The 25126-nt window shown below is 55.8% G+C and overlaps 11 protein-coding genes across 11 annotated transcripts; 4 read left to right on the plus strand and 7 right to left on the minus strand.

Moving 5' to 3' along the window:
- On the plus strand, positions 1-696 carry BZA05DRAFT_465151 (uncharacterized protein; the record flags this gene model as incomplete). Its single annotated transcript, XM_051487750.1, has 3 exons — positions 1-257; positions 332-538; positions 600-696. Coding segments are annotated over 3 exons (501 nt in total), but the record flags the coding sequence as incomplete, so codon positions are not given.
- Positions 697-946: 250 nt separating this feature from the next.
- Positions 947-4678, minus strand: BZA05DRAFT_416629 (uncharacterized protein; the record flags this gene model as incomplete). Its single annotated transcript, XM_051485409.1, has 5 exons — positions 947-2178; positions 2237-3392; positions 3458-4046; positions 4096-4506; positions 4557-4678. The coding sequence occupies 5 exons, from the start codon at positions 4676-4678 to the stop codon at positions 947-949; spliced, it is 3510 nt and encodes a 1169-aa protein (XP_051342232.1).
- A 2555-nt stretch (positions 4679-7233) lies between these two features.
- BZA05DRAFT_349615 (uncharacterized protein) lies at positions 7234-9253 on the plus strand. The gene is made up of 3 exons (XM_051481255.1): positions 7234-7495; positions 7563-7978; positions 8071-9253. The coding sequence occupies exons 1-3, from the start codon at positions 7476-7478 to the stop codon at positions 8763-8765; spliced, it is 1131 nt and encodes a 376-aa protein (XP_051342233.1). The 5' UTR covers positions 7234-7475; the 3' UTR covers positions 8766-9253.
- On the plus strand, positions 8556-9253 carry BZA05DRAFT_390352 (uncharacterized protein). Its single transcript, XM_051482884.1, has one exon. The coding sequence runs from the start codon at positions 8811-8813 to the stop codon at positions 9078-9080; it is 270 nt and encodes an 89-aa protein (XP_051342234.1). The 5' UTR covers positions 8556-8810; the 3' UTR covers positions 9081-9253.
- A 1800-nt stretch (positions 9254-11053) lies between these two features.
- Positions 11054-12171, minus strand: BZA05DRAFT_442683 (nucleotide-diphospho-sugar transferase; the record flags this gene model as incomplete). Its single annotated transcript, XM_051486771.1, has 3 exons — positions 11054-11555; positions 11629-11771; positions 11836-12171. 3 exons carry the CDS (start codon positions 12169-12171, stop codon positions 11054-11056), a joined length of 981 nt encoding a protein of 326 aa, XP_051342235.1.
- Positions 12172-12432: 261 nt separating this feature from the next.
- BZA05DRAFT_465159 (CLN3 protein-domain-containing protein) lies at positions 12433-14857 on the plus strand (the record flags this gene model as incomplete). Its single annotated transcript, XM_051487751.1, has 4 exons — positions 12433-13028; positions 13102-13464; positions 13527-13926; positions 13979-14857. The coding sequence occupies exons 1-4, from the start codon at positions 12757-12759 to the stop codon at positions 14855-14857; spliced, it is 1914 nt and encodes a 637-aa protein (XP_051342236.1). The 5' UTR covers positions 12433-12756.
- A 104-nt stretch (positions 14858-14961) lies between these two features.
- On the minus strand, positions 14962-16269 carry BZA05DRAFT_434453 (uncharacterized protein). The gene is made up of 2 exons (XM_051486321.1): positions 15859-16269; positions 14962-15796 (listed from the first exon to the last, which is right to left on the minus strand). The coding sequence occupies exons 1-2, from the start codon at positions 15986-15988 to the stop codon at positions 15156-15158; spliced, it is 771 nt and encodes a 256-aa protein (XP_051342237.1). The 5' UTR covers positions 15989-16269; the 3' UTR covers positions 14962-15155.
- Positions 16270-16716, minus strand: BZA05DRAFT_390356 (uncharacterized protein). The gene has a single exon (XM_051482885.1). It carries the CDS (start codon positions 16649-16651, stop codon positions 16328-16330), a length of 324 nt encoding a protein of 107 aa, XP_051342238.1. The 5' UTR covers positions 16652-16716; the 3' UTR covers positions 16270-16327.
- A 431-nt stretch (positions 16717-17147) lies between these two features.
- Positions 17148-19492, minus strand: BZA05DRAFT_429079 (Cupredoxin; the record flags this gene model as incomplete). Its single annotated transcript, XM_051486116.1, has 6 exons — positions 17148-17376; positions 17568-17800; positions 17856-17897; positions 17955-18116; positions 18168-18536; positions 18596-19492. 6 exons carry the CDS (start codon positions 19490-19492, stop codon positions 17148-17150), a joined length of 1932 nt encoding a protein of 643 aa, XP_051342239.1.
- A 2381-nt stretch (positions 19493-21873) lies between these two features.
- On the minus strand, positions 21874-22271 carry BZA05DRAFT_390363 (uncharacterized protein). The gene has a single exon (XM_051482886.1). It carries the CDS (start codon positions 22186-22188, stop codon positions 21949-21951), a length of 240 nt encoding a protein of 79 aa, XP_051342240.1. The 5' UTR covers positions 22189-22271; the 3' UTR covers positions 21874-21948.
- Positions 22272-22540: 269 nt separating this feature from the next.
- Positions 22541-25087, minus strand: BZA05DRAFT_442688 (uncharacterized protein; the record flags this gene model as incomplete). Its single annotated transcript, XM_051486772.1, has 3 exons — positions 22541-23850; positions 23928-24033; positions 24095-25087. The coding sequence occupies 3 exons, from the start codon at positions 25085-25087 to the stop codon at positions 22541-22543; spliced, it is 2409 nt and encodes an 802-aa protein (XP_051342241.1).
- Positions 25088-25126: the final 39 nt, after the last annotated feature.

Consider the following 25126-nt stretch of genomic DNA (forward strand, 5'->3'; position numbering starts at 1 on the left):
CCCCCCTCTCAGATAGTGAATCCTCACCCACGCTCACCTCCTTCCATCCACCACCTCCTCAACTCCACCTCCTCACTCTTCGCACCCTTCTCCACGATGCACTTCTCCGCCCCCCTCTTCCTGACCGCCCTCCTCGGCGCCCTCGTCAGCACCGTCCTCTCTCAGAGCGAGAGCCCCGACGGCAGCTGCGGCGGCACCAACGCCTTCGCCTGCACGGCGGCAGAGTTTGGATCGTGCTGCTCCAGCAGCGGCTTCTGGTACTTTTCCCTCCCCCTCCTCCCCCCCGTCTCCCCCCCCCTTCCACCAGCATAGCATGCTAACCCCCCACCAGTGGTGAAGGAGTCTCCTACTGCGGCGCCGGCTGCCAAGCGACTTACTCGGCGAACGCGACGGTGTGCTTGTCGAACCCGCCATCCGTTGATGGCAGCTGCGGCGGGACGACTGGATACACGTGCACGGGCAGTACGTGGGGCGGCTGCTGCAGCAAGTATGGGTTCTGCGGTACTACCGCCGCGTATTGCTCCACTGTGGGCGGATGGTGAGTAATCTCCTATGTACCCCGAGGATGGAATTGGTACTGACGATGTGCGGATGAGCAGTCAGGCGGGTTTCGGTGCGGCTTGCACGCTGCCATAGATGGTTGAATAGATGGTGCGGATGGATGGAAGGACGTAATGTGGATATGAGTTGGCGGACTGGGCTGGACGTGGCGGGATGAATGGAACAACTTTAATGCTATAAATTATCTTGCTCGTAACCTACCATGATTAATGTGTCGTGAACGAGGAACTCGAGCTGTTGCTTTCGGGTCAAGGAAAGAGGCCACACAGCGCGGGCGTGTAGTCTCCTAGGTACGCAAGAGTCCATGAACCAAAAATTTATTGCCACTTTTAAATACACACCAAACCGATATCAAAAACAAAAGAAAACAAAAGAAAGCAACAATTTATGTCTCCTTGGCCGCTTTTGCCTCCCCCTCAATCTCCTCCTCATCAATCTGCTCCCCCTCCATTTGTCCCCCCTCCATCCCCTTAGCCTCCTCGAGCCTCTCCTCCTCAAAACCATCCAATGCGTCCTCCGCAATAGTCGTGTTCATCGCCGCCGCCTCCTCCCACATGGCACTGATGGGGGTGTTCCTGTACTTCCTACACTTCTTGCGCCACTTGACGTTCCACCTATTATGCCAAGCCTGCCTAACCTTGCACATGACGACGAGCGTCTGCTGGTCGGAGATCTGGTCGATACTTCTGATATCATGTGCCTCGAGCTCCGCAATGACGACGTCGCAGAGGTGATCCCTCTTCTCGTAATGCAGCGCGCCAACCTTCTTGATGCCCAGTCTGCACTTCGCAACATACCGCTCGAGGGGATTCTTCATCTTCGCGGCGATCTGGCGCGGGCAAAGGTGCTTGAGGTATTCACCGCGCTTCTCGGAGATGTCGAGTCGCATAGCGGACCAGACCGCGCGGGTATCGGCACCCATCGGCCCGCAGTAGCACGGTAACGACTTCTTTGCGCTGTTCACGTCCATGTCGTCCAGGAACGAGTAGCCCTTCGTGTGTCCGTTCCAGTTGTAGGGCGAGACGCACACGGGGAGCGAGAACATCCCAGGGTTCCCCGGATCGGTCACGAATTCAGAGTCGGGCCCGAAGGCGAGTGTCCGTGTGTTCAGCAGCGGGAACCCAGGGTCGTCAGAGGTCGTGCTGTTGGAGGACAGCCGGTAGGCGCGCGTCAGGAATGAGGACGAGATGATGCTCTGCACGCTCAGGTCGAAGGCTTGGTATTTTTCCCAGCCCCACGGGTCCTCGATGTGGTGCGCGATGGCGATGCCGCGGTCCGCCCACCGGTACATGTAGCACACCATTTCCTTGCCGTCCTCGGAGCTGGAGGTGGGAGGAAGGCAGGAGCGGAGGTGTTCGGGACCCGTGTTGTCTGCGATGCATGTGGATACTTCCTGCACGACCTTGTGCAGGATCGAATTCATGTGCTTCTTGCGCAGGAGGTGCGTCGTGCATTGGATCCAGTGCTTCTGCGAGCGCAGCGCGGCGTCAAGGGTCTTGTAGTACATATTCTTGGTGATTGCGTCCTCGATGCTCGCATCAGTCCAGTCGTTGAGCGTGCCTTTGTCCACCGGGAGATAGTTGCCCATCGCCAATGCGTTCGAGAGGTGGGTTTCGCCTGTAATCATCAGTTATCACACGGCTGGGAGGGAAAAGCACAATGGAGATCAACTCACCTTGGGGCCCGACAATGGAGGATCCGAACATGGCGTTGACATTCTGCTTTACAATCCTCCGTGAGTATCGTCCGGATTCCTGGACCATGAACGCCAAATTTGCCGAGTTCACCTCGTGGTGCTTGTCCGTTCCGGAAAACGTAAAGCTCTCCATGGTCTCGCGGATGTACATGGGCATGGCCAAGTTGAGGGCGACAGGATACAACTTGCTCATGGCAGTGCGAACGTTGTCCAGCTTGATCGTTATGTTGCTCACCACGTGTTCGATGGACGGCCTGTATCCATATTCCCCTTGCGCCGAGATCCCGCGCGTCCAGATGTCATAGAGCAGTTCTCGTCTGGACGGGCCGTACTCCTTTCGCCATTGATCGCGGGGGTGCCAGGAACTCTCCCCCCCAATGGATGCGATCCTCTGGCCGGGCTCCAGGTGCGACGGCGGCTCCGTGTGTCGCAGGTGGTCGATATACCCGTTGTAGCCATGTTTCAGATGCTGATACATACCGGCGGCGCGATCATACGTTCCATGGACGAGCTCCTTAGTATCTTTCCAGGCGTGACCGACGGCGGACCAGAACCCCTCCATAGTGGCCCTTCTCCTAAAGTCTGCGCCAATATCGATGCCCCTTCGGTTATCGGCATGATACGCCCTATCTTCGTAGCACATGGGCAGCTGCCTGTCGTAGAAGTAGTGTTCCCACATCCTTGTGGCATGCGAGTTGACGCGCATCCAGTCCGAGATCGTGGCGCCGCCCGGGTTCCAGCGGTAGTGTCCGCCGTACCGCGGCGGCACCCGCAGCGGCTCGATGTTGTTGTTGAGCTGCGTGTACATGATGTCGCCCAGCGTCTCCTCGATCACGCGCCCGCGCCACTCGTCGAACTCGTGGTCGTCGAAGCGGTCGATCCGACCAGTGTGGTCCAGCGTCACCTTGGCGAGCTTGCTGACCCGGTACAAGACGTAGTCTTGGATCGTAGACCATGGGATAAGTGGAACTACCGAGTTGATCGCCGTCTGTGCGCTCCAGATCGTGAGCTGCACGAAAAAGTGCCAGAGCCGCTGCCGCTCCCGCTCCCCCTCCGTCGGCGAGGTGTAGAAGAAGTCCATCGACATCTTCTGAACCATGCCCTGCAGGTTCATCTGAGATGCCACCATAGTGCCCTGAAAACCCGGAGCAGATCAGTCAATGCAGTATCTGCCGTGTGAGTTTCTATGAGGGCACTTACATGAACGGTGTCTAAGACCGACAACATATTCAACGCACTAGCCATGACGAAATAGACTTTCCTGGCCAGCTCCAGATCATCGATACCTCTGACGACGGTAGGGCAATCGACAGTGCACAACTGAGTGAATCCGATGGCACACTTATAATTATTCATGCCGAGGAAATCGAAGGCGATAGTGGCGATGAGCCCGTTTCTTTTGAAGTACTCGCGGTCCTTATTCTCGAGGGAGTACTGGCGCATCCACTCCTCGGCCTGGGAGATGTGCCAGTTGAGCTGGCTGGCGTCGAAGGCGTACGACCGGCAGATCTCGATCGCGTCAATGTCCGACTGCGCAAGCTTGTGCAGGATCTTGGTGTCGTTGAGTAGCCGCCCCATGGCATCGACGTCGAGCTCGGCGGGTAGGACCTCCGCGAGATCATAGCTGGACTTGGTATCCGACGCAGCCGTAGTGGGGGTAGACGTGGGCTCGGCCTCCTCGGTAGCAGAGGTGAGTGGCACAACGGTGGACAGGAGCATGCGCTCGGGTGACTCGTAGTCGAACTGCTCGTCGTCTTCGCCGATGGGCGAGATCCACAAGGATTCGGAACTGGAGACTGGTCAGCATCTGGAGGAAATCACGGACAGTCTGGACTCACGGCTCAAGATAGAAATCGTCAACCTCTGTCACGTCACCATATGCGTCGATATATGTTGCGTGTGTAATAGTCGTGGGATGGGCAGTAATGGACCCAACAGCCGCAGTCTCGTGGTTCGCAGTCAGAGTGGCAGATTTGTGAGTGGCGGTCGTAGTGGCAAACTCGGGAGTGGCAGTAGCCGTCTCAATGATTATAGCCGTGGAGGTGATTGCCCGAACATCTTCGGCGATTTTCGTGTGCCTGATACTTTGAGTGGTAGCAGTAATGATGGCCTCTCGTTCGGCGGTGGCATCTTGAGACGTAGCAGGAGTGGCTGTAGCTATGACGGTTTCCAAACGCTGGAAGCTTTCCTTATTGCCCATCAGCAACTTGTCATCGGTTTGATTCGCCAGGCCGGTCTCGGTCAGGCTCCTGTATTTCCCGTCAGCACCGTTCCACATTATCAGTCCACGAACACTCACAGATTGTTTTCGCCATTCAAAATGCCAGCAGAAATCGCTATCTCGGTCGATGACAGCACAGGGTCCGCAGTGGCGACTGCCCAAACGGCGAACGAGGCAGCAGCAGCTGCAAGGAGCTTCATCGTGGTGATGATAGCCAGAGGTTGGAGAGTGAAGAAGAGTGTGAATAGAGTGAATGTTCGCCGGTATATTAGCAGTACCCACTCCCTCAGAAGGAGGAGGAGGAATTAGAATCGGGACCTTGTTGCAGAGGTATTTGGTACGCACTCCCGCCGCTCTTTTATGAGTGGCAGGCAGTCGTGGCCACTGCAGTTTTGAAGAGTCCAAGCAAAGATAATCAAAATATTTCGAATCGTCACTCCAGGTTTAACTTACCACTAACCATACTTTAGTTGAAGTCTTGAGTGGAATAAGATGTAACCTACTGAAGCTTAACGTCTATATAGACACGACACGACACGACATCAAAGGAAATGGGATGTCATGACCAGCCAACGGGCGCTGGAGGCTGGGCCCGAAGCTGCCTGCAAAACGCCCAGTACACCAATAAATCGCCATTCAGGACTGCGTTTCAAACGAGAACTCGAGGTATCCGAACGTCTCGCGGCGCGGATCATGACGGGTCACTCAGACGACCCGTGGTGTGCGAGTAGAGACTGGCAAATGCGTGGTATACAAGGCGCGAGAGTCGACTTGCGTTGGCTTGTATTTCATGCAATTGTTTAGATTTAGGCGGAGACGTCTTCGAGATGCCAGCCTCGGATGGAAGACGTCGATGAATGACGAGGAACAGGGAATCGAGTACGATTCCCTCCATAGTCACCCTCTCCACGACCACTAGGTACTCGAGCTGCATCACCCTTCAGTGAAGGAGCGGAAAATTAGGCACATAGAGTACGTAGACACTCTCCAGGCTATCCCATGTATAGCCGATCATCCCTAGGGATCTGTCTATGTCGAACCTTGATTAAGGTTAAATACCTCACTCGTAAGTCGACACTAGAGTATATCTCCGAGACTCTCGAACTCAAGCTTCGTTCCGGAAAATTCCACGACCTTCGTTCCGGAAAGATGACATCTACATTGTCCAGCTTGGACAAGGGGACTCGATTGACAGGCAGATGAGCTAGGTATCGTGATACCATGTGGTGAGATGGAGTGCCAGTAAGGAAAGACATCCTAGACGCAGTCATGAGAGATCCGCGGCGGGAATATTGATGGCTCCGAGTAGCTGAAAACAACTGCCGTCGGCATGCAACCCATCTTATGAAGCGGGCTGAATGTATTTATACCTTGCAGAAGTATGTACATCTGTACATAGGGCGGGTCAACCGATGCGTTTACGAGTCTGCTTACTCCTCGGGGGCTTACATGCACCTTAGAACGGCCCAGTCGCACTACTGGTCCAGGCATTTCAATGCTCGCGGTCGTTGACCTCCTCGGAGCTCTTGTCGCGGGGAGGCGGGTTTTAGTGGTGGTTTTCCATCAGCTCTTCACTCAACTTCAGTTTTTCCGCAGGAGCCAACGCCTCAAGGTCTTGCGGCAAGAATACCGAAGAATTGAGTTGAATATGATAGTACTGGTAGGTATCGCTGCATGTTGAGAATTAGCACGTCGAACGATGGTGGGGGAGGGGGTATCTTCTGTATTCCAAGCCTTAAGGAGGTGGTGGAGGAGGAAGTGCCAAGAGACTAGTAATCTTTGATGGGTTCCCACCCGAGTGGCAAGGATTCCAAGGAAGTCCCGTCGCAAGCCCTCGCAGCCGAAAGGTCGAGAATCGGGCGATCACAGGTGGCCGTTAAACTGGCGATTGGCTTTAAGCTTCCAACCCTTGGAACCCGCTCCAGAATCTACCCACCTGTTCTGCAACCTACAACATAACCTACAATCTGCCACCTTTAACCTACAACCTTCAAACCTACCGCGGGGAGCAGTACTCTACTTCTACGTGGACTGGCTTAGAATACCTGGCCGATCAGCCTCTTCTCGACTACATAAGGCGTGGGAAGCTCGACCGAACGCGGGAGTACCACCAAGGGGAGACGACCCGCGACGGCTGACTTCCTGACTGGCTGACTGGGTATTGCTGCTGCTGCATGCAGTAAACGCAGGGTTCGTGTTCTGGAGTAACTTTTTTCTTTTTAACATTTTTTTTCTTTCGTGCAGAACGAAGGAACCTAATTCCGGATGGCATGAATGGCACACACAGCTGTTTCCTGCCTGCATTGTCGATGTTGATGTTGATTCAGCCGTTCGTTCCAATGGCGGCAACGGCTTCGAGATGCCAACTGCCCTGGAAGGTTGTCTGTGTTTGATGTGGAATTGAGTGCGGACACTGGTAAACAAGCAAGCAAACCACCAAGCAAAACCACCAAGTTATGCACTAGCCAGTAATTCGAGCTCCGTCCTCTTCGTCTTCGACTTCAGCCCTTCCGTCCAGCTGCAAGGGGAAACGTGCCGCCCTGTCACCTTGGAAGTTGGCCTTGGAACAGCTGGCCAAAATAAAATAAGATAAAATAAAAAAAGGCTGACATAATCATCCTCCCTCCGAGCCCCCTCACAATAACCCGGCTGTTTCTTCGCCCCTGAGCCAATCGTGTCATTCCTTCGTGCTTTTTGTGGAGAACCCCTGCTCGTGCACAGGCTCCCTCACACGCTGCGTTCAGCTCAGGGATATCGAGCCTTACTAACTGCTCAATCACACGAGAGAGCCTACCTAATAAGCTCCACCTGTCCTTTCACATCGCCCTGTCCCTCCTTCTCCCCCTAATAACTAACCCCTTCTTCTGCTCCGCAACTCTCTTGCCAAAATATTTGCTTCCCCCTATCCCAAACTTCGAATTGCAGCAAGTCTCCTCACCGAGTAGACCCTCCCCCAACTTTCAACTCCATCAACACTCCCCTGAGCAATCATCCATCATGTCGAGCGGACCTACCAAGTACGATGAGCACCAACTTTCTGTTCCCTAGCTTCATCCGCTAACATTGAGCTTCCGTCTCGTCCAGTGCTCCCACTCCTCCCCAGAGCCGTGCCATTAACGAAATCAAACGGCTGCTCTCCCGAGCGAACCCCGACTTCACTACCGCGAAGACGCACCTTTCCAGAGCCATTGGTGGAAACCACTCGACTTTGGAGCCTCTCCGCAATGCTATCCGTCGTCCCAACCTCTCCGACAGCCAGAAGCTCGAGTTCCTGCTTCTCGCCGTCCCAGATGCCGACAATGCCATCATGAGGCTCTACGGCGACGAATGCTTCGAGCCCACCAGTGAGGTCTATGGCCATTTCTGGCGTCTGGTTGAGACCAGGGGCTACGTGAGGTTGCTGCTCGACATTGTCGTCTCTGCCGCCGACTGCGGAGAGTACGAGACAGCCGTCGAGTATGCAAGGCGGGTTCTTGAGATGAACCACGGTGACAATAATGGTTGGTCCTCCTCTGTTTTCCGTCTCGTTCCACCGCTCCCACGGGGGTGTGGCGGTCCCCCTTAGCAAAGCATCGAAACTGACCGTATGCAGGTATCCGTGACCGCGTCCCCGTTTTCCTCCTCCACCTCAACCGTCCGCTCGAAGCTCTCAACTTCTGTTTGAGCTGGCTCGACACCGCTCACGACGACTACGACAGCACACGCTACTGCCCCAAGGGCGGATTCGCGCAGCTCGACCGCTACACCAAGGAAGACCTGAACCCCGACCTGTCCCTGAACATCAAGGTCCAGAACCTCGGTCACACGTCATTGATTTTCACCTCCGCCCTTGCGTGCTTCAACCTCTTTGGCCCCTGCACGCTCTCCACCAGCTGGCTGCGCGAGGGTAACAAGGCCAACAACCACGTCGTTGACCTGTTGCTCGCGCCGGTCGACACCTGGCCCAGTGGTCCCAACCCTAGCCCCCGCGGACTTGGGTCCGAGCCCGAGGCCATGGACTACGTTTTCTTCGCCCGGAAGCTCTGGGAGACCGAAGAGCCAAGGGAGTGGGTTCGTGCCACAGCCGACGATGTCGCCAAGAGGGAGTGCTCGGCGAGAGATTGCAGGAAGGTCGAGGCGCAGCGGGGAGAGTACAAGGTCTGTGCCGGCTGTAGAGCAAGTTGGTACTGCGGTACCGAATGCCAGGCTATCGACTGGAAGATTGGCCACAAGAGACGGTGCAAGGAAGAGAGGAACATCCGGGAATTGACCGAGAAGATGGGTAAGGGAATGCAGTGGGGCAAATAAACACCAACGCCCCCCGAAAAAGAAAAAGAAAAAAGTAATATTGAAATGCATAGATCTGGGAATAAGGGTGAAGTAGGGTTGGCTGCTGGGGAGTTTTTCAGTTCAATTTTTTCATGGATCTGCATGAGAATCATCGCATCGGTTTCTGTTTTTTCTCGGCCTGTGCCTAGTCGGATCTTGCGATGGTTTCACCCCCTTCTTTGCGGTGTCTGGGGGAGCCTTCAAGTTCTTTCTTATGCGTTTCTCGTTTGTTTTTTTCTGTCGTTGTGTCCTGCTTTTCTTTCTTTCTCTTGCCTTGAAGGTTTTCTTTCTTAAATTGTAGTTTTAGGCACATGTAGTGGAATCGAAGCAAAAGACTGGTTTTAGCCACGAAGCTGTGCAGACCAGACCAGCACCCATGGCGGTGCAGACTGGTATGTACATATAAACGGACTGCGGTCAGGTGCTCATATGTACCTCACGGGCCGACTTACCGTGCGCACTGGGGGATTCCGGCCGTTTCTGCCGCGACATTACGGGAGTGCTACCGGTGTGTACTAGTAGTTATGCCTACCGTCACCAGACTCCAGTCGACATGCGATGTGGCCGCTCGTGCGGAAAGTCGAAACACGCGGCAAGTTTAGGGACTGGCAGTATAGTACCTACCATAGTACAGCCGGAATCCGGAAATACCTTTTCTCCGCATCGGCCGCCGCCGCCGCTAATGCCCGCACATACGCAACTACTACCAAGAATAGTACCGTAGAGCAACCGGGACGAAATGGGATCATGATGGAGTCAATCACGGTCCACAATTCGTGATGTGATGTGATACCGATACCTTTCAAATTTCAAGCATGCATGCATGCGTGCGGATAGCTCCACCAGACTCCAGAGTCCAGTGTACATACATGGCCAGGCTTTCCATTGTCCAGTGTCCAGTGTCCGCTGTCCGGTCCGAGGCGGACCCGTGGTTTCGGATTTCTCGCCCGAGTGTGCTCGTGGAATCTACATACCGTACAGCGAGGATCGGGGTTCTCAGCGGGGCGGCCGGCCTGTAGTCCGGTCCGCTAACCGGCGTGTACACCTGTTCAGGCTGGGAGCGATTTCGGAAAGCCCACGGCACAGGACTGTAACAGAGCGGGCGGGTAGGGGACCCAAGGCTCGAGGTTGATATGGGCGGATATAGGGGGATATGGGTGGATATGGATTGATATGGGTGGATATGTGAGGATATGGGTGAATATGGATTGATATGTGAGGATATGGATTGATATCGGTGGATGCGGATTGATATTGGTGAATATGTGATGATATGGATTGATCTGGATTAATATGGTTGGATATGGGAGGATACGGATTGATATGGGTGTATATAGGTGGATATGTGAGGATACGGATTGATATAGGTGGACATGTGAGGAATATACACCCATATCAATCCATATCCTCACATATCCAGGCTCTACATAGGTACGGTACATAGGACGGATGATCGGTCCCTGCCATCGGGAAGTGAATACCGGTATCCGTGCGGCGGCTCGGTAGGTGATCGCTGTTGCGGAGTGATCGCCGAACTCGGGAGGTTGATCTTTGAGGTTTCTTGTCAATGTCTGGTCTGGTCTCTCCTTTCTGCTCTCTGCCGAGTATAGGTAAATAGCAAGCCATGGCGGTCTGTGATAAGCGTCGGCAGGCCGGTCCGATCTTCAGGCCGAAGTTTCGGAAGCCTGATATACGTATATCTACGCTGGCCCGCGTCGGGTGAAGGTGAAGCCGCCCTGTTGGAACTTGGAACTCTGGCGAGGTTGTTCAGCTGTTTACATAGACGCCTCGAGCTCACTTTTCCTCCTCTTTTGTCTCAGTGCTTCCTGTGCACAATCCTGAAGTTGCGAGAAGATTGCGAGAAGACACTGTACACTGACGCAGTTTTCTTGCGGGGAGGGCAGGGCTCTTTACTTCTGGCCATACAGTATGGGAGACATGGCTGCAGCAATGTTATCGCTCTGACCACTGACGAGATTGGCTTCTTTGGGTTTTCTGCTTGATTATCTTTGTATTAGACTGTCCTAGATCATGGTAGTTTCGAGATTGGCTTCTTTGCACGAAAGCAAGACGTGCTTGATGGTAGGACCGAGTGAGATCGCGTGATGCAATGGCCTTGCTTGTCATCACGATATCTCCGCTGCCCTCTCTCGACAGGTCTTTCTGGTACTGCAAAGTCCTCAATTCCTCATATGCGCATTGCTGCTATATCTAAAAGCACTTACCCACCTTCCTAGTATATCTCTGCTCCACCACGTTCTAGGTACCTACTCCACCTCCGTCATGTGCTTCCTAACACTCTCCACCGTCCTCGCGCCACTTTCGCCCTGCTTCCACATCTCCTCCTCCCACGCCCTGAACTCATCCCACCACCACGTGTGGGTGACTTCATCTTCGCTGCCGCGCTTCCGTCCGGTATTCCACGGCTTATCGACGATGTAGTGGCAATTCCTGACCTCGTCGTCACGCCAGATATTCGGATGCCAGTAGCGTGCAGTCTTGATGGCATTGTACTGCCATCCGATGGGCATCCATCGCCCAAAGAAGAAGTGGGCGAGAAAGTCCTGGTCCGGGAAGCTGAACGTCGGCACCAGCGGCGACGTGTGCAGCACTTCGAGCATGTCCGAGAGCATCCCCCGCGACGGCGTGAACACCACTAGCCCACTGTTGAGCAGCGTGTGCGTCCGTCGCGAGTCAGGCGTGATTGCCGTCGGCTGCGTCAGTGCCCCCGGGTGCGTCAGCGGCGTGTACGCGCAGTTGGTCTCAACCCTGGGGAAAGGTCAGTTTGGGTGGCTGCAAAACGCGCGAGAAGGACGCGGGACGCGGGGAGTGGAGGACCAACCAGTCTTTGGGTGCCCATGGCTGCCGGTCGAGATTGCACACGCACGCATGGTTGGCGGCTATCCAGTCCGGCGGTAGCGGCAGGTCGAAGAGGTCGTCGATGTTGCGCATCACCAGCATGTCCCCGTCGATCAACACCGCTCTCTGCTGGCTGCCGTCAGCTCGGAAATCTCTCCGTCGAGCGTTCCCGGGGTGAAGAGAAAGCGACCTGATACTCATCGAACCCGAATGCAGAGAGTTTCGTCCATGTGTCCTCGAACCTTTCGGCAACAACGTTGACGTGCGTCTTAGGCCCGATGGGCTGTATATACTTCACCTCCAGCCCCGTGGCCAGGAGCGCGTCGACGGCGTATTGCGGCAGCGAGGGAGTCACGGCGACTACCAGTGGGTATTTCGATTGCACTTTCTTGAGGGAGTGGCCGAGCAATATTATGCCGGGGAGGTAGGACGGCCGTGTCAGAAGTACTATCCAGGCACCTGGTTTCTTCCCTTGCTCGGTCGTTCCGAGCTCTGCCGCCGTGAGGGCGGAGGGTGAAATGGGCATGTGGTGATTCATCGAACTGTCGGTTGGAGCATTCAGCAGCAGCAGCAGCAAGGAGTGAAGTTCAATGGGTATTTGTGCATTGATAATGGAGCTCGAGTCTTGACGTCAGGTCCGTGCTTCCGAGCGGGGGAAGGGGAAATCGGGGAGAGTGAGATTCTGTGCTTCCACCGTAGCACATTAGCTGACTCCGGCCGCGGCCATAGAAGTGACGGCTTACTGATGTAATTCCACTCTACCTGTTGTCCTGATCCCATCCGGAGAGTTATAAATGCACACGATCCTGACTCTTGGAAAATTTGGACACACTGGAAGCCTGTCATCCTGAGAACGAAGACGACTCACTAACGAGCCTGTCCCGATGCCGCCAGCCGTACACCGTACCATATATTTGCCATCTTTCCCCATTGCTTGCATGGATAGATTCCACTGCACAACTCCACGAGATTCGATCTCTAAGGGGCACCTCGTACACACACCCCCTGCGTCGGTCTTTTACGCCCCATTTGATACATCACTCAAGCACAGCACTCTCTGTTAACTCCGCACCAAACTCTAACCTACACGAAAAAAGACGACAAGCCCACCATGTCCGGCACACCCGGATCACGTCCTCCTCCTCTCAGGTCTCTGGATTCCCGTACGAAGCTGCGGAGAAATAACACCACTGGCTCTTCTCGCCGCTACGACACATTCCGCCGAGCAGACTCGACGGCGCCGCCGATGACAAGAAAGATGACCAGAAGCAGCAAATGGAGCTTTGGTTCGCTGTCCATGGAGCATGTGGTATTCGCCTGTTTCTGGGTCTTCGGGACTATGGTGACCATGCAGTTTGGCGTCGTGGTCACCGCTTCGAACGAGTTCGTTCTCTCTCTCCCCCACCCCGCCCCGCATCTCCATTTATCGCGAAGTCACAGACTAATCCCCCCGCAGTCTTGTCGGCACTAGCGCTCCCCCGGGCTTGATCCTGTTCGCATATACGCTCCCAAGTATACTGGTGCGGATGCTCGTTCCGTACATTACGTTCCCGGACATAACCATTTCCCGCCTCTTCAGAATTGGCGGCGACTATTCCCCGGTTGACGGCAAGAAGGGGACACCGGGAACACCACTGACTCCTCCCACCTACCCGGGCAAGAAGAAGAAGGATGCTCAGCAGATCGACTACCCCACTCGCCTCACGGTGTGTGCTGCCTCGTCTTTCATGGGTCTACAGCTCCTGGCCTGGTGCGACAATGTTGGTATCCGGATTGTCGGTATTGCTTTGGCAAGCTTGTCCAGCAATCTCGGTGACATGTGAGGACCACCCACCCACCCAACTGTGCCGGGAAGGGAAATAAACTGATGGGAGAATGCAGGTCGTTTTTCCAGCTCTGTACGAGGTTCGGTCCGATGATTAATATGTCCTTCGGCGGGTATGCTGCTGGTAGTGGCGCTGCGGGCCTCATCGGCGCCGGATTTTATACCGTGCTTACGAATACGTTCGGTGTGCGGCCCGAGTCTGTGCTTTCCGGAGTCGGACTGGTGCCTACACTGATGCTAGCCACATACTTCTTATTGCTACCATCTGAGGCGCAAGTCAAGGCCTACAGTGGCCGAGACGACACTGATGAGGATGAGGAAGCGGAGAACGATGAGCAGGAGTCTGTGATGAAGGATTTGAAGCTTGGAGATAAGCTGGAGTTGGTGACACCCATGATATGGGGATACATGGCGCCGTTGGCGATCCAGATGTTTTTGGAGAACATCACGACACAGGTTCGCATCCGGTTCCTGACCACTGTACCGTACCATGCTGATAGACACAAAGGGAATCCTCCCAACGATCCTCTGGCACCTCCCCTTGTCCGACCGCTTCCTCAAACTCGCCGGCACAAGCTCACTCTTCAGCATGCTCTTCAACACCACCCGCGACTTCTACCCGACCTTCTTCACAATCTACCAAACCGCAATCTTCGTCGGCCGCACATCCATCAACATAGTGCGTCTTCCCGGCGGCAACCGTGGCTCGTCAACTGCTTACTACGCCCTGTGCATCACCGAACTGATGTGTTTTCTCACCATGCTCTTCCAATCCCTCAGCATGGCTTACAGCCCCCCACCGGGCTATGCCGATGCCGACATGCTGGTCCGCTTCTCTCCCGTCTTCATCGCCGTGGTGATCTTCGCCATGGGCCTCTGCGGCGGGCTGGGAATGAGCAACACCTACTGGCGGGTCTCGAAGAAGCCACTACCATCTGCCGTATGGCAGGCGCTCGAACGTGCGACATCGAAGCGCACACTCGCCAGGCAGGAGGGAGTAATGACGCCGATGTACCCCGTCGAAAACAGCAACATCTCCGACGAGTCCGAGGGAGAAGGCGACGACGAAGACTACTTCTTCCAGCGGGACCGACCCAGACCTCGCTTCAGAACTGCATTCTCGTCTCGGTCTGCACCCGGCGAAGGTTACGACACCATGCGGATGACGCCGGCTGGGGGCGCCCCTTCGTCGAAGGGGAAGATGGCGGCTAGACCGTTGAAGTGGAGCGAGAAGGATGAAACCCAGGTACGCGAGTTCCTGGTGAGTACCATCGCACTGCCGGATACGGTGGCCATCATGGTCGCGAGCATTGTGAGTCTGTGGTTGCAGCCGAAATTGTGTGAATTGCAGGTCGAGGGCGGGAGGGCGCTGTGTAGGGGCGGTTGATCTTGAGGATTTCGAGGATATCTTGTTTCGCATGGATCACCCATGCACATACCATTGTGATTTTCATATGTATCGAGAAACATACATACTAGTACAAGCATTTTGGCGAAGACCAAGGAAAGGACCATGGATGGCACTGACCCAGTCGAGTATTAATGATTAAGGCAGGGTATGAAGTGACGTGAAGTGAAGTGAAGTTCCGATGCAGTAGATGGTATAATATTTACAATGTAGTATCTAACCAAACGCCATTTTCCCAAATACCCAATCCATGCCTAACTATCGCCACCTACATCCATCACGACCGATACCCCCTCACCGGCGCCTGGACACCTCTATACCCCCCAGTGTGCACCACCGGCGGTTGTAGAGGCGGCGGTGGAGGATACTCCTGCAGTCTCGGCGGAGTATATTCCACCTGCTGCGTGACTACCCTTCCCGCACTGAACGGCGCACTGAACGAGGCAGTACCGGCATGCGCAAGCCCAAGCCCAGTCTCAAGCGCAGGTTCAGGCGCAGCCGCAAACGGCATCCCCCTCATCCTCCCGTCCTCCTGCTCGTCCGCCATCTTCTGCGGGTTCATCGAGGGCATTCCCCGACCCTCCTCAACCCGCCGCTCCCCCATCGCAGGCGTCGGCACGAAAAACCCCGAGTCGAGCGGCATGCCCTTCCGCTCCTTCACCGCCTTGCGCCGCCGCTTGCAGCAGCAGAAGTACGCTCCCATGCATGCCGCCGCGAGTACGCCTGTGCCGCCGACTGCCGCTACGACGATTACGGTTGTGGGTAGGGGTTGCGATTTCGCTGCGGGCGCGGTGTTGGTTGGGATTAGGTTGCTGATTATGGGCGTGACGGGGGTGATGGTGGTGACGGTGGTAGGTGAGGTAGGCGAGGCGGTGGGCGCGAGGGAGAGCGTGGAGGTGAGGGTTATTATCGCTGTGTCTACACGGAGGGTTAGCTGGGGGTTTTGTGGAGGGGAGGGACAAGGGGATAAGGGGACGAACTGCTGGGCTCGAGGGTGGACGTCACGACTACCGCTTCGGTGTTCTGTGTGTTCTGTGTGTTCTGTGCGGACGCTGAGACCGCGAGGAGGAGCAGCAGCAGGGACGATATCGTCATGAGCGGCGAATGCATCTTTGTTGAATAAATAGGTGAGTATAATGAAGGTGAAGGTATCCGCGAATCGAAATGAAAATCCAGCACCCGTCGACCAGCGTGAGTGAGTGAAGTGAGTGAGTAAAAAGTGAGCGAGCTTCAAGCCGTGGAGAAGGAAACAGACAGACGAGATATGAAGGAAACAAACGAAAAGCGAGTGTTGCGAGTGTTCGGAGTAGTCTCCAACGTGAGCATGGGGTGTTTTATCCAGTCCCCAGAGGAGGACTCCGCCTCAGGCTGCATCGCGAGTGACCTCCCCCCTCTCCAATTGGCCCGCCACCCCCCTCACTACTAATAGTTACCCCCGGTCGGGAATCGCTATGTTTCACATCGCAAAAATACGCACACCAAACCGCCCACGGCACCCAAACCGCCCAGCCCGCACGCAGGGGTGCGCACCACCCCGAAAGGCTGAAACAGCGACACAGCGAAACAGCCTGGCCGCTGGCGAGCGGGAACGATGAAACTTTCTTGACGGGTGCCGGGAGTCGGCATAGGGATATGTAGGGAATATTTTTGTTCCGAGAGCGAGGGAGAGCGAGGGCGAGAGCGAGAGGAAAGAAATGTATTTTGACATTCTCCACGCGCTGAAAGGGCGCATAGATCGAGTATGTACAGACATTGGACGATACGTACTTGCATAGCTGTAGGGCAGCTGCGGCGCGGGTATGTATGCGTGCGAACGTAAGCTCGTCGGAGAGTCGGAGGCGAAGGCTGAAGAGATCGCGTCCGACGTCCTGGCTTGTGACTTTTTTAATTCCACCTGGCACCCAATCGAAAGTGAAGTAGCAAGAAACGGCAGGATGTATTTGCATGTGCTACATACGGGCTATGTAGAGTAACTAGCCCCTATCCGGGGCGCAGACCGACAACATTGAACATCCATCATGATCAGCCACATTACACACCGCCACACAGCACACAAAGCAGAATTAAAGCAGAAGTAAAGAACAAGAACAAGACGAGAAGAGAAGGAACACAGCCCACGAAAAAAAAACCACAATTATCTAGGTATGTACTTGGTAGGGTACATCAATTCCTCTTAAAGCACGGACCAGATTGACAACCGACGCCACAGAACTCGCGACCACTTCCACACCAGCTGTACGGGCTGCAGCACTCGCCGCCCTCCCAGCCTTTACAGCTCCGCTGGCTGTTTCCCCTTCCGCAACGGCCGTTTGTGGTCGATGGCGGGGTTGGAGTCGACGTTGGCCCGGGAATACCAGTCGGTCCGGGAATTTCCGTCGTGTTCCAGTACTGCGTGCTGGTGCTGCGACCTGTGGTCCACGTCTTGAAGGTGGCCGTGTTGAACCACTCGAAGCTTCGGGTTGCGGTGAAATCTGAGACGTAGGATGTCGTAGTAGTACCTGATGCCGAGAAGAAGTTGCTGGACGGAGATGGTGCCATGTCAGTTGCCGTCGTCGCGGGTCCATAGGGGAGGATCGTCCTGGAAAGGCTTCTCGCAATGGTTCTCACTCGATCAAACGTGCGGCTTGCAGTGTTGCGTATTCCGGAGACTCTAGGTCCAGTGGCCGAAGGAACAGTCTGTGTTGCGGACAGTTTGATAGCAGTGGAACTGTGCCAGTAGTCGTCGATGTGTTGAAGAAGTTGCTGGGGCTCCGGATATGCGTTTAGAGAAGAGTAGTAGGGCAGCACCACGGACTGGATCTGTTCGATATCCGTTCCCTCAAAGCTCTTCGCACTGAACCGTGGGTCCATAGGATCTTCCAGCCCACCAGTGACATTCCCGTAGCCGAAGTTCTCGAGTGATGTGATGTTGAACGCCGCCATCTACGCAGTGTTAGTCTTTACATTCCAGCCACAATTCTCGACCAGATGAACCCACCATCGAGAAATCCTCGTGCACCATATTGTGACAATGGATCATCTGCGGTGATTAGCCTAGACTCGATGGAGGCGTCCGGGTGATGTTCACAAAACTCACATACACGCCCTGGTAAGGGACAAATTTCGCCAACACAGTGACCATTTCGTTATCACCCAGAAGTGCAACATCTTTGATAGCACCCTTCTCATATTCCTCCAAATACTTCCTCCCCGGCTTCTGATTGGGATTTCCCACCATCCTGGACAGAAGCTGCATATCCTACACCATGTTAGCTTTCTCCTACCATAGATCCCCTCTATTTATTCTTACCACGAGATGAAGGTGTACCGGATGACTCCACCCGCCAGTTCCTCTGAAAGTGTACTTCTCCACAGTTCCCAGCTGCGGCTTCGCAATGACGCGGGACATAGGGTCCATCCAGGGTTTTCCATTGATAGTCCACGGCTGGCCGATATTGCGCACAAAGTTGAGGGTGCGTTCGACCTTTGGAGCATCAGTTGGAAAGTCGATTTCCACCAGCTTTGCCGGCAGCGGACCATTGTTGCTGTTGTCGGTGACTCGCGGCCCTACTCGGAACTGCATCACCTGGTCGCTCCCTACATAGTCCGTATCGGCAAATATCGTCGTATGTGCGAGCGTGAGATTTTTTCCTGAGAGTCCGGCGAAATCGATTATGATCTGGAGGAATGTCAGCACGCCCCATGAGCCAATAGCAAGAAGTGGTGTGGCACGCTCACCTCCCATCTCTCCGCCATAGAAATCATCAAACTCGTTGTTTTCACAGGCGTATCTCTGAACCCTCCATCACTAGCAATGACCCAGAACGGCAGTGCCTGCGTCCCATCCATGAGGGTGAGGTTGAACGTCCTTGAGACCGCAGCATCCAGCAGCCTGAAGCGATACTTCCTCGGCTCGACCTCCAAGTGCGGGAGGATCTGTCCATTGACTGTGAACGTATCACCGTACGTACTCGTCCTCTCCATGCTCTCATCGCTAATCCCACCATCCTTCGTAAAGAAATACGAGCTCAAGATCAACGGGACATCGAACCTCCCCTTCGGCAGCCCTAGTCTTGCCTCGACCCCCTCGTCGACGATGATATACATGCCGACCTGGCCCGCGTACGCATTGAGCGTCGTTACCCCCTCCGCATGGTCGTGGTACCACAGCGTGCGTCCGCCCGCAGTGTTGGGGTAGTAGTAGTCCTTGAACTCGCCCGGCTGCAGCAGGTCCGCCGTCCACCCGTCCCACGGCGCGCGCGTGAACGAGCCGTGGAGGTGTACGGACGCCACACGCGCGCCGGAGTTCACGAAGCGGATCAGCGTCTGCCGGCCGCGCTGAATGCGGAATAAGGGCCCGGGGAATTGCCCGTCGTAGCCGACCAGGGAGGCGGGGGAGAGGCCCGGGAAGAAGGACTTGCTGAATGGGGTGATTGTGATGCTGTAGAAGTCAATCGGCACGCCGGTCGAAGGGTCGGTGTAGGTCGTGAGAGGAACCTTGACCGGCGGGATCGGCAGAGGGAAGCGGAAGGTGTCGGTGTAGGCCGGGCTGAGGCGCGGGGATGAGGCTGCGGCCACGAGAGCGGCCGCCAGTACGCCCGCAAGAAGGTGGTGGAGCAGGCTGGAGAAGTGCATTGCTGTCGAGTGTTTGCGGTTGTGGTAACGACTGTTTGTTAGTTTGTTTGATGGAAGTAAGGAACGAAGGAACGAAGGAACGGCACTGCAGTCTGCGATGCCGAATATCAGTGCTGTGGATACCAAGACGTATGGGATGGGATGTGATGAAACAAGTCGTGCATACCAAGAGATTGCAAGTGTGCGTGCGTGCAGTCTGCAGTGTGCAGTGTAGCTCATCAGATATTATCGTTGTCAGACGTTGCAGTTCCCTAGGTCCGTACGAGTGACGACCGACGACCGCACCGCCACAAACAGACGCCACACCCAGAAACTTCCTCGCCGAGTGACTTCAAATGACATCAACTTCGCAATACTACAAGGCTCGACCCAACGACGCCAACCTGGGTAGAGTTACCCACGGAACCCACGCAGGGCACAATGGACGATACTCAGGCGCCGACGTGGGCTAAGACTACAACCGACGACGGCGTGGCAAAGGGATCAGACCCCCACATCTCCGATGGAGCATCTCGTGCGGCACCGATTGCAAATCCAACACCGCAGCCGCCTCCGCAGCAGACGCCGGTCGGTCAGAAACCGCTCGATACGGGTATCTCGTCTGGTAGCCACGGCTCCGAGGCTTCTAAACGGAAAATACCCTACATCTCCTCCTCCTTCGAGGGATTCGGAAGATACTCTACTGGGGCTCCGTGATGGCCGGTGTCCGCGCAGGGCAAGAACCATTGACTTGACTGAACTGGGCCACTGGCGCATGAGGCTGAAGCAGCCAGGGCTGCGGGGCTCAAAAGTCTCGGCTCTCTGGAGTCTACCGCATCGTGCCGTGCTCACCTGGATGCTGGTGGAAGTCACTTGCTCTGTCACCTACCCCTTCCTAGAACTATGGTGCTGACGCACCGAAGATAACTCCAGAGTCCACCTCAGCAGCGAAGATCCTGTAGGCCGTCGGAATACCGCGAGCATGCGGCGAGCAGTCGCTCTGGACCGCATGAAGAAGATCGCCTACCTATGCCGAGGGCTCCGACGGCAAGGCGTTGTATTATGTATGACGTCTACGTCCTGAATCCTGATGGCGGCCAAATGGACTAAATCGAGCCTCGAGGAGAACGCTAAGCAGCCTAGGGACTGAGGAGGCTGAGGAGGCTGTCGGGAAGGCTATCGGGGAGGATGAGGCTGTTGGGGAAGACGAGGATGACGAGGAGGACGAGCGGTGGTTCCGGCGGCTGGACTTTAACTAGATTTAGATCTGGATTTCTGTAGATGGAGAACATCATGGGGAGTTTCAGGCGCGATGGAATTTGAGGGGTGGCTAAGGAAAAAGTTGCATATCAAGACTTGGTTGCAATTGTTTCCGTCTTGGGTTCTTTACTATCCCCTTGGGTGGCATTCCGGGGTGGGGCACTACCTACAGTGCATTAGCGTGTGTAATATGAATTAGCGTGGAAGGTTCACGCCAGTAGTAGTATAGCGTATTGAATTCAGGGTCAGTAGTAGTATAGTGCATTTTGGCAGCGAACCTATCTCAATACACTATATTACTATTGGCTTGAATTATCCACGCTAATGCACATTGCACACGCTAATGCACTGTACGTAGTACCCCACCCGGAATGCCACACAAGGGGATAAGGCTTCTGCCCCCTCGGCTCGTCCCCACCCCACCTTGGCCACCTTGGCCGCCTGGGCGCCGGAACTTGGGCATGAGTCAGATTTGGTGTCCGGAGCGCTGTGCGTTTTTTGCTACTGTATATGTTTTCCGTCCTTCTGTCCTTCCATGCTGCTTCCTTCCTTCCTTCCTTCCTTCTACTTCCGATCCCGCTTCTGATTCCGATCCCGCCATCTTACTGATGGTTGTCCCCGCACCGCATATCGATATCCCCCCCCCATCCCCATCCCCTGTGGATGGCCATCGGAAATCCATCACACGTCCAATGGCAATATAATCAAATTACTCACGCCTCCTCCTCCTCTCCCTCCTTCTGTCCCTCCTGTACCTCCGCCTACTCCTAAGTTATCCTTCCCGTCCCTCCTCTCCCTCCTGAGTTATCCCTCACAAGTAATCCCTCCCAAGCTATCCCTCACAAGTTATCCCTCATACATCGGGATCTAGGATTCTAGGTATGCATACCACAATTCGTTTCAACGGATTAGGGGAGCTCATCTCTGCCCCTCAGTTGGATGGAGACGGATAAACGTATGCATACCCAGGTAGGGGGAACTACCCCAGCTCTTATCACATCTCCTCGTCACTACCTGGTACTACCACTTGTTTATCCGGGTATGTAAGGAAACACTTTGCTTTTATGCACTCGGATATTCGGAGGTTTTAGGGAGCCCGGACCGAAACAAACGAAACAAACGAAACAAACGAAACAAACGAAACAAACGAAACAAACGAAACAAACAATTAAACTGGAGGGGAGTGAAGAGCGGAGGGGTAATATATCCCCGCAACCTCACCATCCACCATCATCTTCAGAATCATCGGCATGAATCATAGTCACTAGGAAAGAGTTGAAGAAAGAATAGACATAAAATATAGAGGTAAGAGGTAAGAGACAGACTGACCGACAGACAGACATAAAGACAGAGACAGACCACCCCCCCACTCGCAAGGTATCACATATCGATCCAACAAACAAAACCAAAAGGAAAACACATCCAGATCTCCCGTCAACACAGAATACATGAAGCATGCAACCCCACCCCGCCCCGGTTGCTTTTTTTTTTGCACTCCCTCCGTCCCCGCTCGTGCATCCTCCAAGAATCCAACCCGCCCAGCCCAGCCCTTTTTCTGCCCCGTCTACCCAACCCATCCATCCATCGGCGTTCACATCACATAGTCATCATCATCAACATATAGTCTTCATCGCGTCATCACGTCATTAACCCTCTGTCCAATTCCGCGCACCGCAAAGCAAACAGACAAACAAAACTTCTTCCTTCTTTCTCCAGCCCCGGCCCGGCCAAATCGAGAAACATCGAAATAATCGAGAACAAATCGAGAAAAATAAAATAAACCAAATCGAAAAGGAAATGCAAAACACACTACGAAGCATACCTCCATTGGCCGCTCTTCCTAGCGCCATGATGTAGATGAGCATCGCTAGCGCGGTGGGCCCTTCTAGCCGCGGAGACTGTCGGCGGCACTGGCGCGACATAGTCCTTTTCGTACTGCTCCTGATAGGTGTAGTCCCTGATATCCTTCTCCGGCTTGCTGGATCTTGGTAGTTGTTGATCCCTATTAGGCGGAGGGCCGCGGCTAGGATCCCTGGGGTGATGATAGGCGGCAGCGGCGGCGGCGGAGGAGTTCGAGGGGTGGTGCGGGGTGGTAGCCCTAGTCGGCGGACTGGGGTCTTCATATCTGCTCAGCGCCCACATATTAGTCTTCTCTTCGACGGTGTATTCGAGTACTGGCGGTGCCGGCGGCGGCGACGCGCCGTATCCAATAACGTGCAGTGACTCATACAATCCATCGCCCTCGTATTTCCGCCCGTAGCCGTCGTACTTGACGTCGTCGTAATCGTCGTCGCTGTAGCGGTCCGGGCTGTCGTCGCGCCGCCGCCGCACGCTGCGGCCCCGCTTCGCCGCGTGCCGTGCAGATGAGTCTTTGGCCGAGCCGCCCTTGGGCTTGACGCTACGTGAGCGCGTGGGCGGCCGCGGTGGCTCCTCGCCTAGCGTCGGCCGCGGGTTGACCTCGTCCCGTCTGGCGTCTTCCCTCCAGCCGGGGGGAGGCCCGGGGGGAGCGGGGGAGTAGGGAGAACGGTATCGGTCGACTGGAGAGTTGTCTTTCTCCTCGGCGGTCAAGAAGTCCTGAGGGTCGGGGACGACGTTGGTGGTGGAGTATGGGCGCGAAGTGCGTTTCCGTGTGAGGGAGGGGGGAGCGGGCGATGGAGGATCCTTCGGGCCGTTGTCCTCCGGCGGAGTATCCGACGGCCCGTCTCCGCGGACGGAATATCCTCTCCTCCTCGGCTTCTCCGGCTCGGGGAGGCCTAGAGGAACCTTACGCTCATCGTCCGAGTCCTGTGATTCCTCAGGATAGTCCTCGCGGACGGCTTGCCACCAGCCCTGATAGATAGCACGATCCTCCGTTTGGGGAAAGCATTCCCGAGGAATCATCTTGGGCATCTCGGTCCCCTGGTCGAAGATGGTCCACTGGTCCAAGACCCGAGAAATACGGTGCCATTCGCGGTGCGGCGCCGTCATCAACTGGGTGAACATCCACACCTCGAATCCGCGAGGCGTAAGCCCGGGCAGAGTGGGAGGCTGGTTCGGCTTGGTGGGCACTAGATGATGTTCGACATTAAGGGCACAGAAGAGCTCGGACAGGATCTTGGGAGAACGCAAGTTGAAGAATCCTGCGAGACCGGTTAGGCAAAAGAATTATAAAAAAGAAAAGAAAAAAAGAAAGAAAACAATCGACGGGATGACAAACGTTGCCACTCAGACTCTTCACCCTCTCCTACGGCAAAGGTATTGTAGAACTGAATCAACTTTCCCAGAGTCACCACGCAGCTCTGCGTAGGCTCCAATAACGCAACCTATCGCAGCGTTAGTGTCCACTCACTCTCACATTCCTGCCTCAGCGATCGTGTGACATACCATGTAAGCGGCGATTCCGCGGAAAAGCGCGACCAGCTTCGGCTTCGGCCTCGGCTCGCGTCCAGGTGCGACCTCAACCAACGGGCCACCCCACAGTTCCCAGGCATGTGCCATGTCATGGGACTTGTTGCTTCCGAACGACATCTCGGACATCTGCGCGGACACTTTCCTCGCCGGTTCCGGGCGTCCCGACGGAGCCGGAGCCGGCGTTTTAGATGGTGGTGGTGGGGCGGGTGCCGGCGGCGGGGCCGGGGCCTCGGGTGCGAAAGCTCCGGGCATCGGCCCCGGCGCTGGGGTCTTCGACTTGGGCGGCGGGTGGAGAGGTGGGTGGCCGCGGCCTTGCGATGGCGGGGGAGCCGGCGCGGGGGGAGGGGGGGATACCTCGCCGCTGTGTGACGATGGGCCGGGCCGGCCGTAGTGGTAGCCGTAAGGGGGATAACCGTAGTGCATGGGCGGACCCCTAGCCGAGTGCGGGACCCCGTGTGGCGGTGGCATGCCCATCGAAGTGTCGATCCGGGGCGGAGGCGAGCTAGGGGGTGGAGGAGCCGGCATTGCCGGCACGGCGGGCGCCGGTGCGGGCGACGCGGTCTTGCCCATCTTGAGCCGGTTGAGCTGGTCGATCATGCCCTGGAGCTGTTCGGGCGACATGTCGTTGAACGGCGCTGGGCTGGCCGAGGGCGCGGGAGCAGGCGGCGGGCCGGGAGGCGGAGGTGCAGGCGGCATCGGTGGGTAGTCGAGAGGCGGGGGATGGCCGCTGCCTGGCGTGGGAGGAGGACCGGCGCTTGGCGGAGGCATGCCATAGTAGTGGGCGCCGGGCGGCGGGGCATACTGCGACGGGCTCGGAAACGGGGCGGTAGTATGCGGTCTCGCGGGGGAAGGGCCCGGTGATTGCGGAGGAGGAGGATGGGGGGGGTATCCGGCGGGAGGGTAGCCGGGCGGGCCATAATAGGAGGCGCGAGCGGGGTCATAGGGGGGGTAGCCGGCATAACTCATGATGGAATCGGTGGCCGATCAGGGCCTGCGATAAAGGCT

This window comes from Tricharina praecox, assembly GCF_024521635.1.
Source record: "Tricharina praecox strain CBS 144465 chromosome Unknown BZA05scaffold_5, whole genome shotgun sequence".
In the NCBI taxonomy this organism is placed as follows: domain Eukaryota; kingdom Fungi; phylum Ascomycota; class Pezizomycetes; order Pezizales; family Pyronemataceae; genus Tricharina; species Tricharina praecox.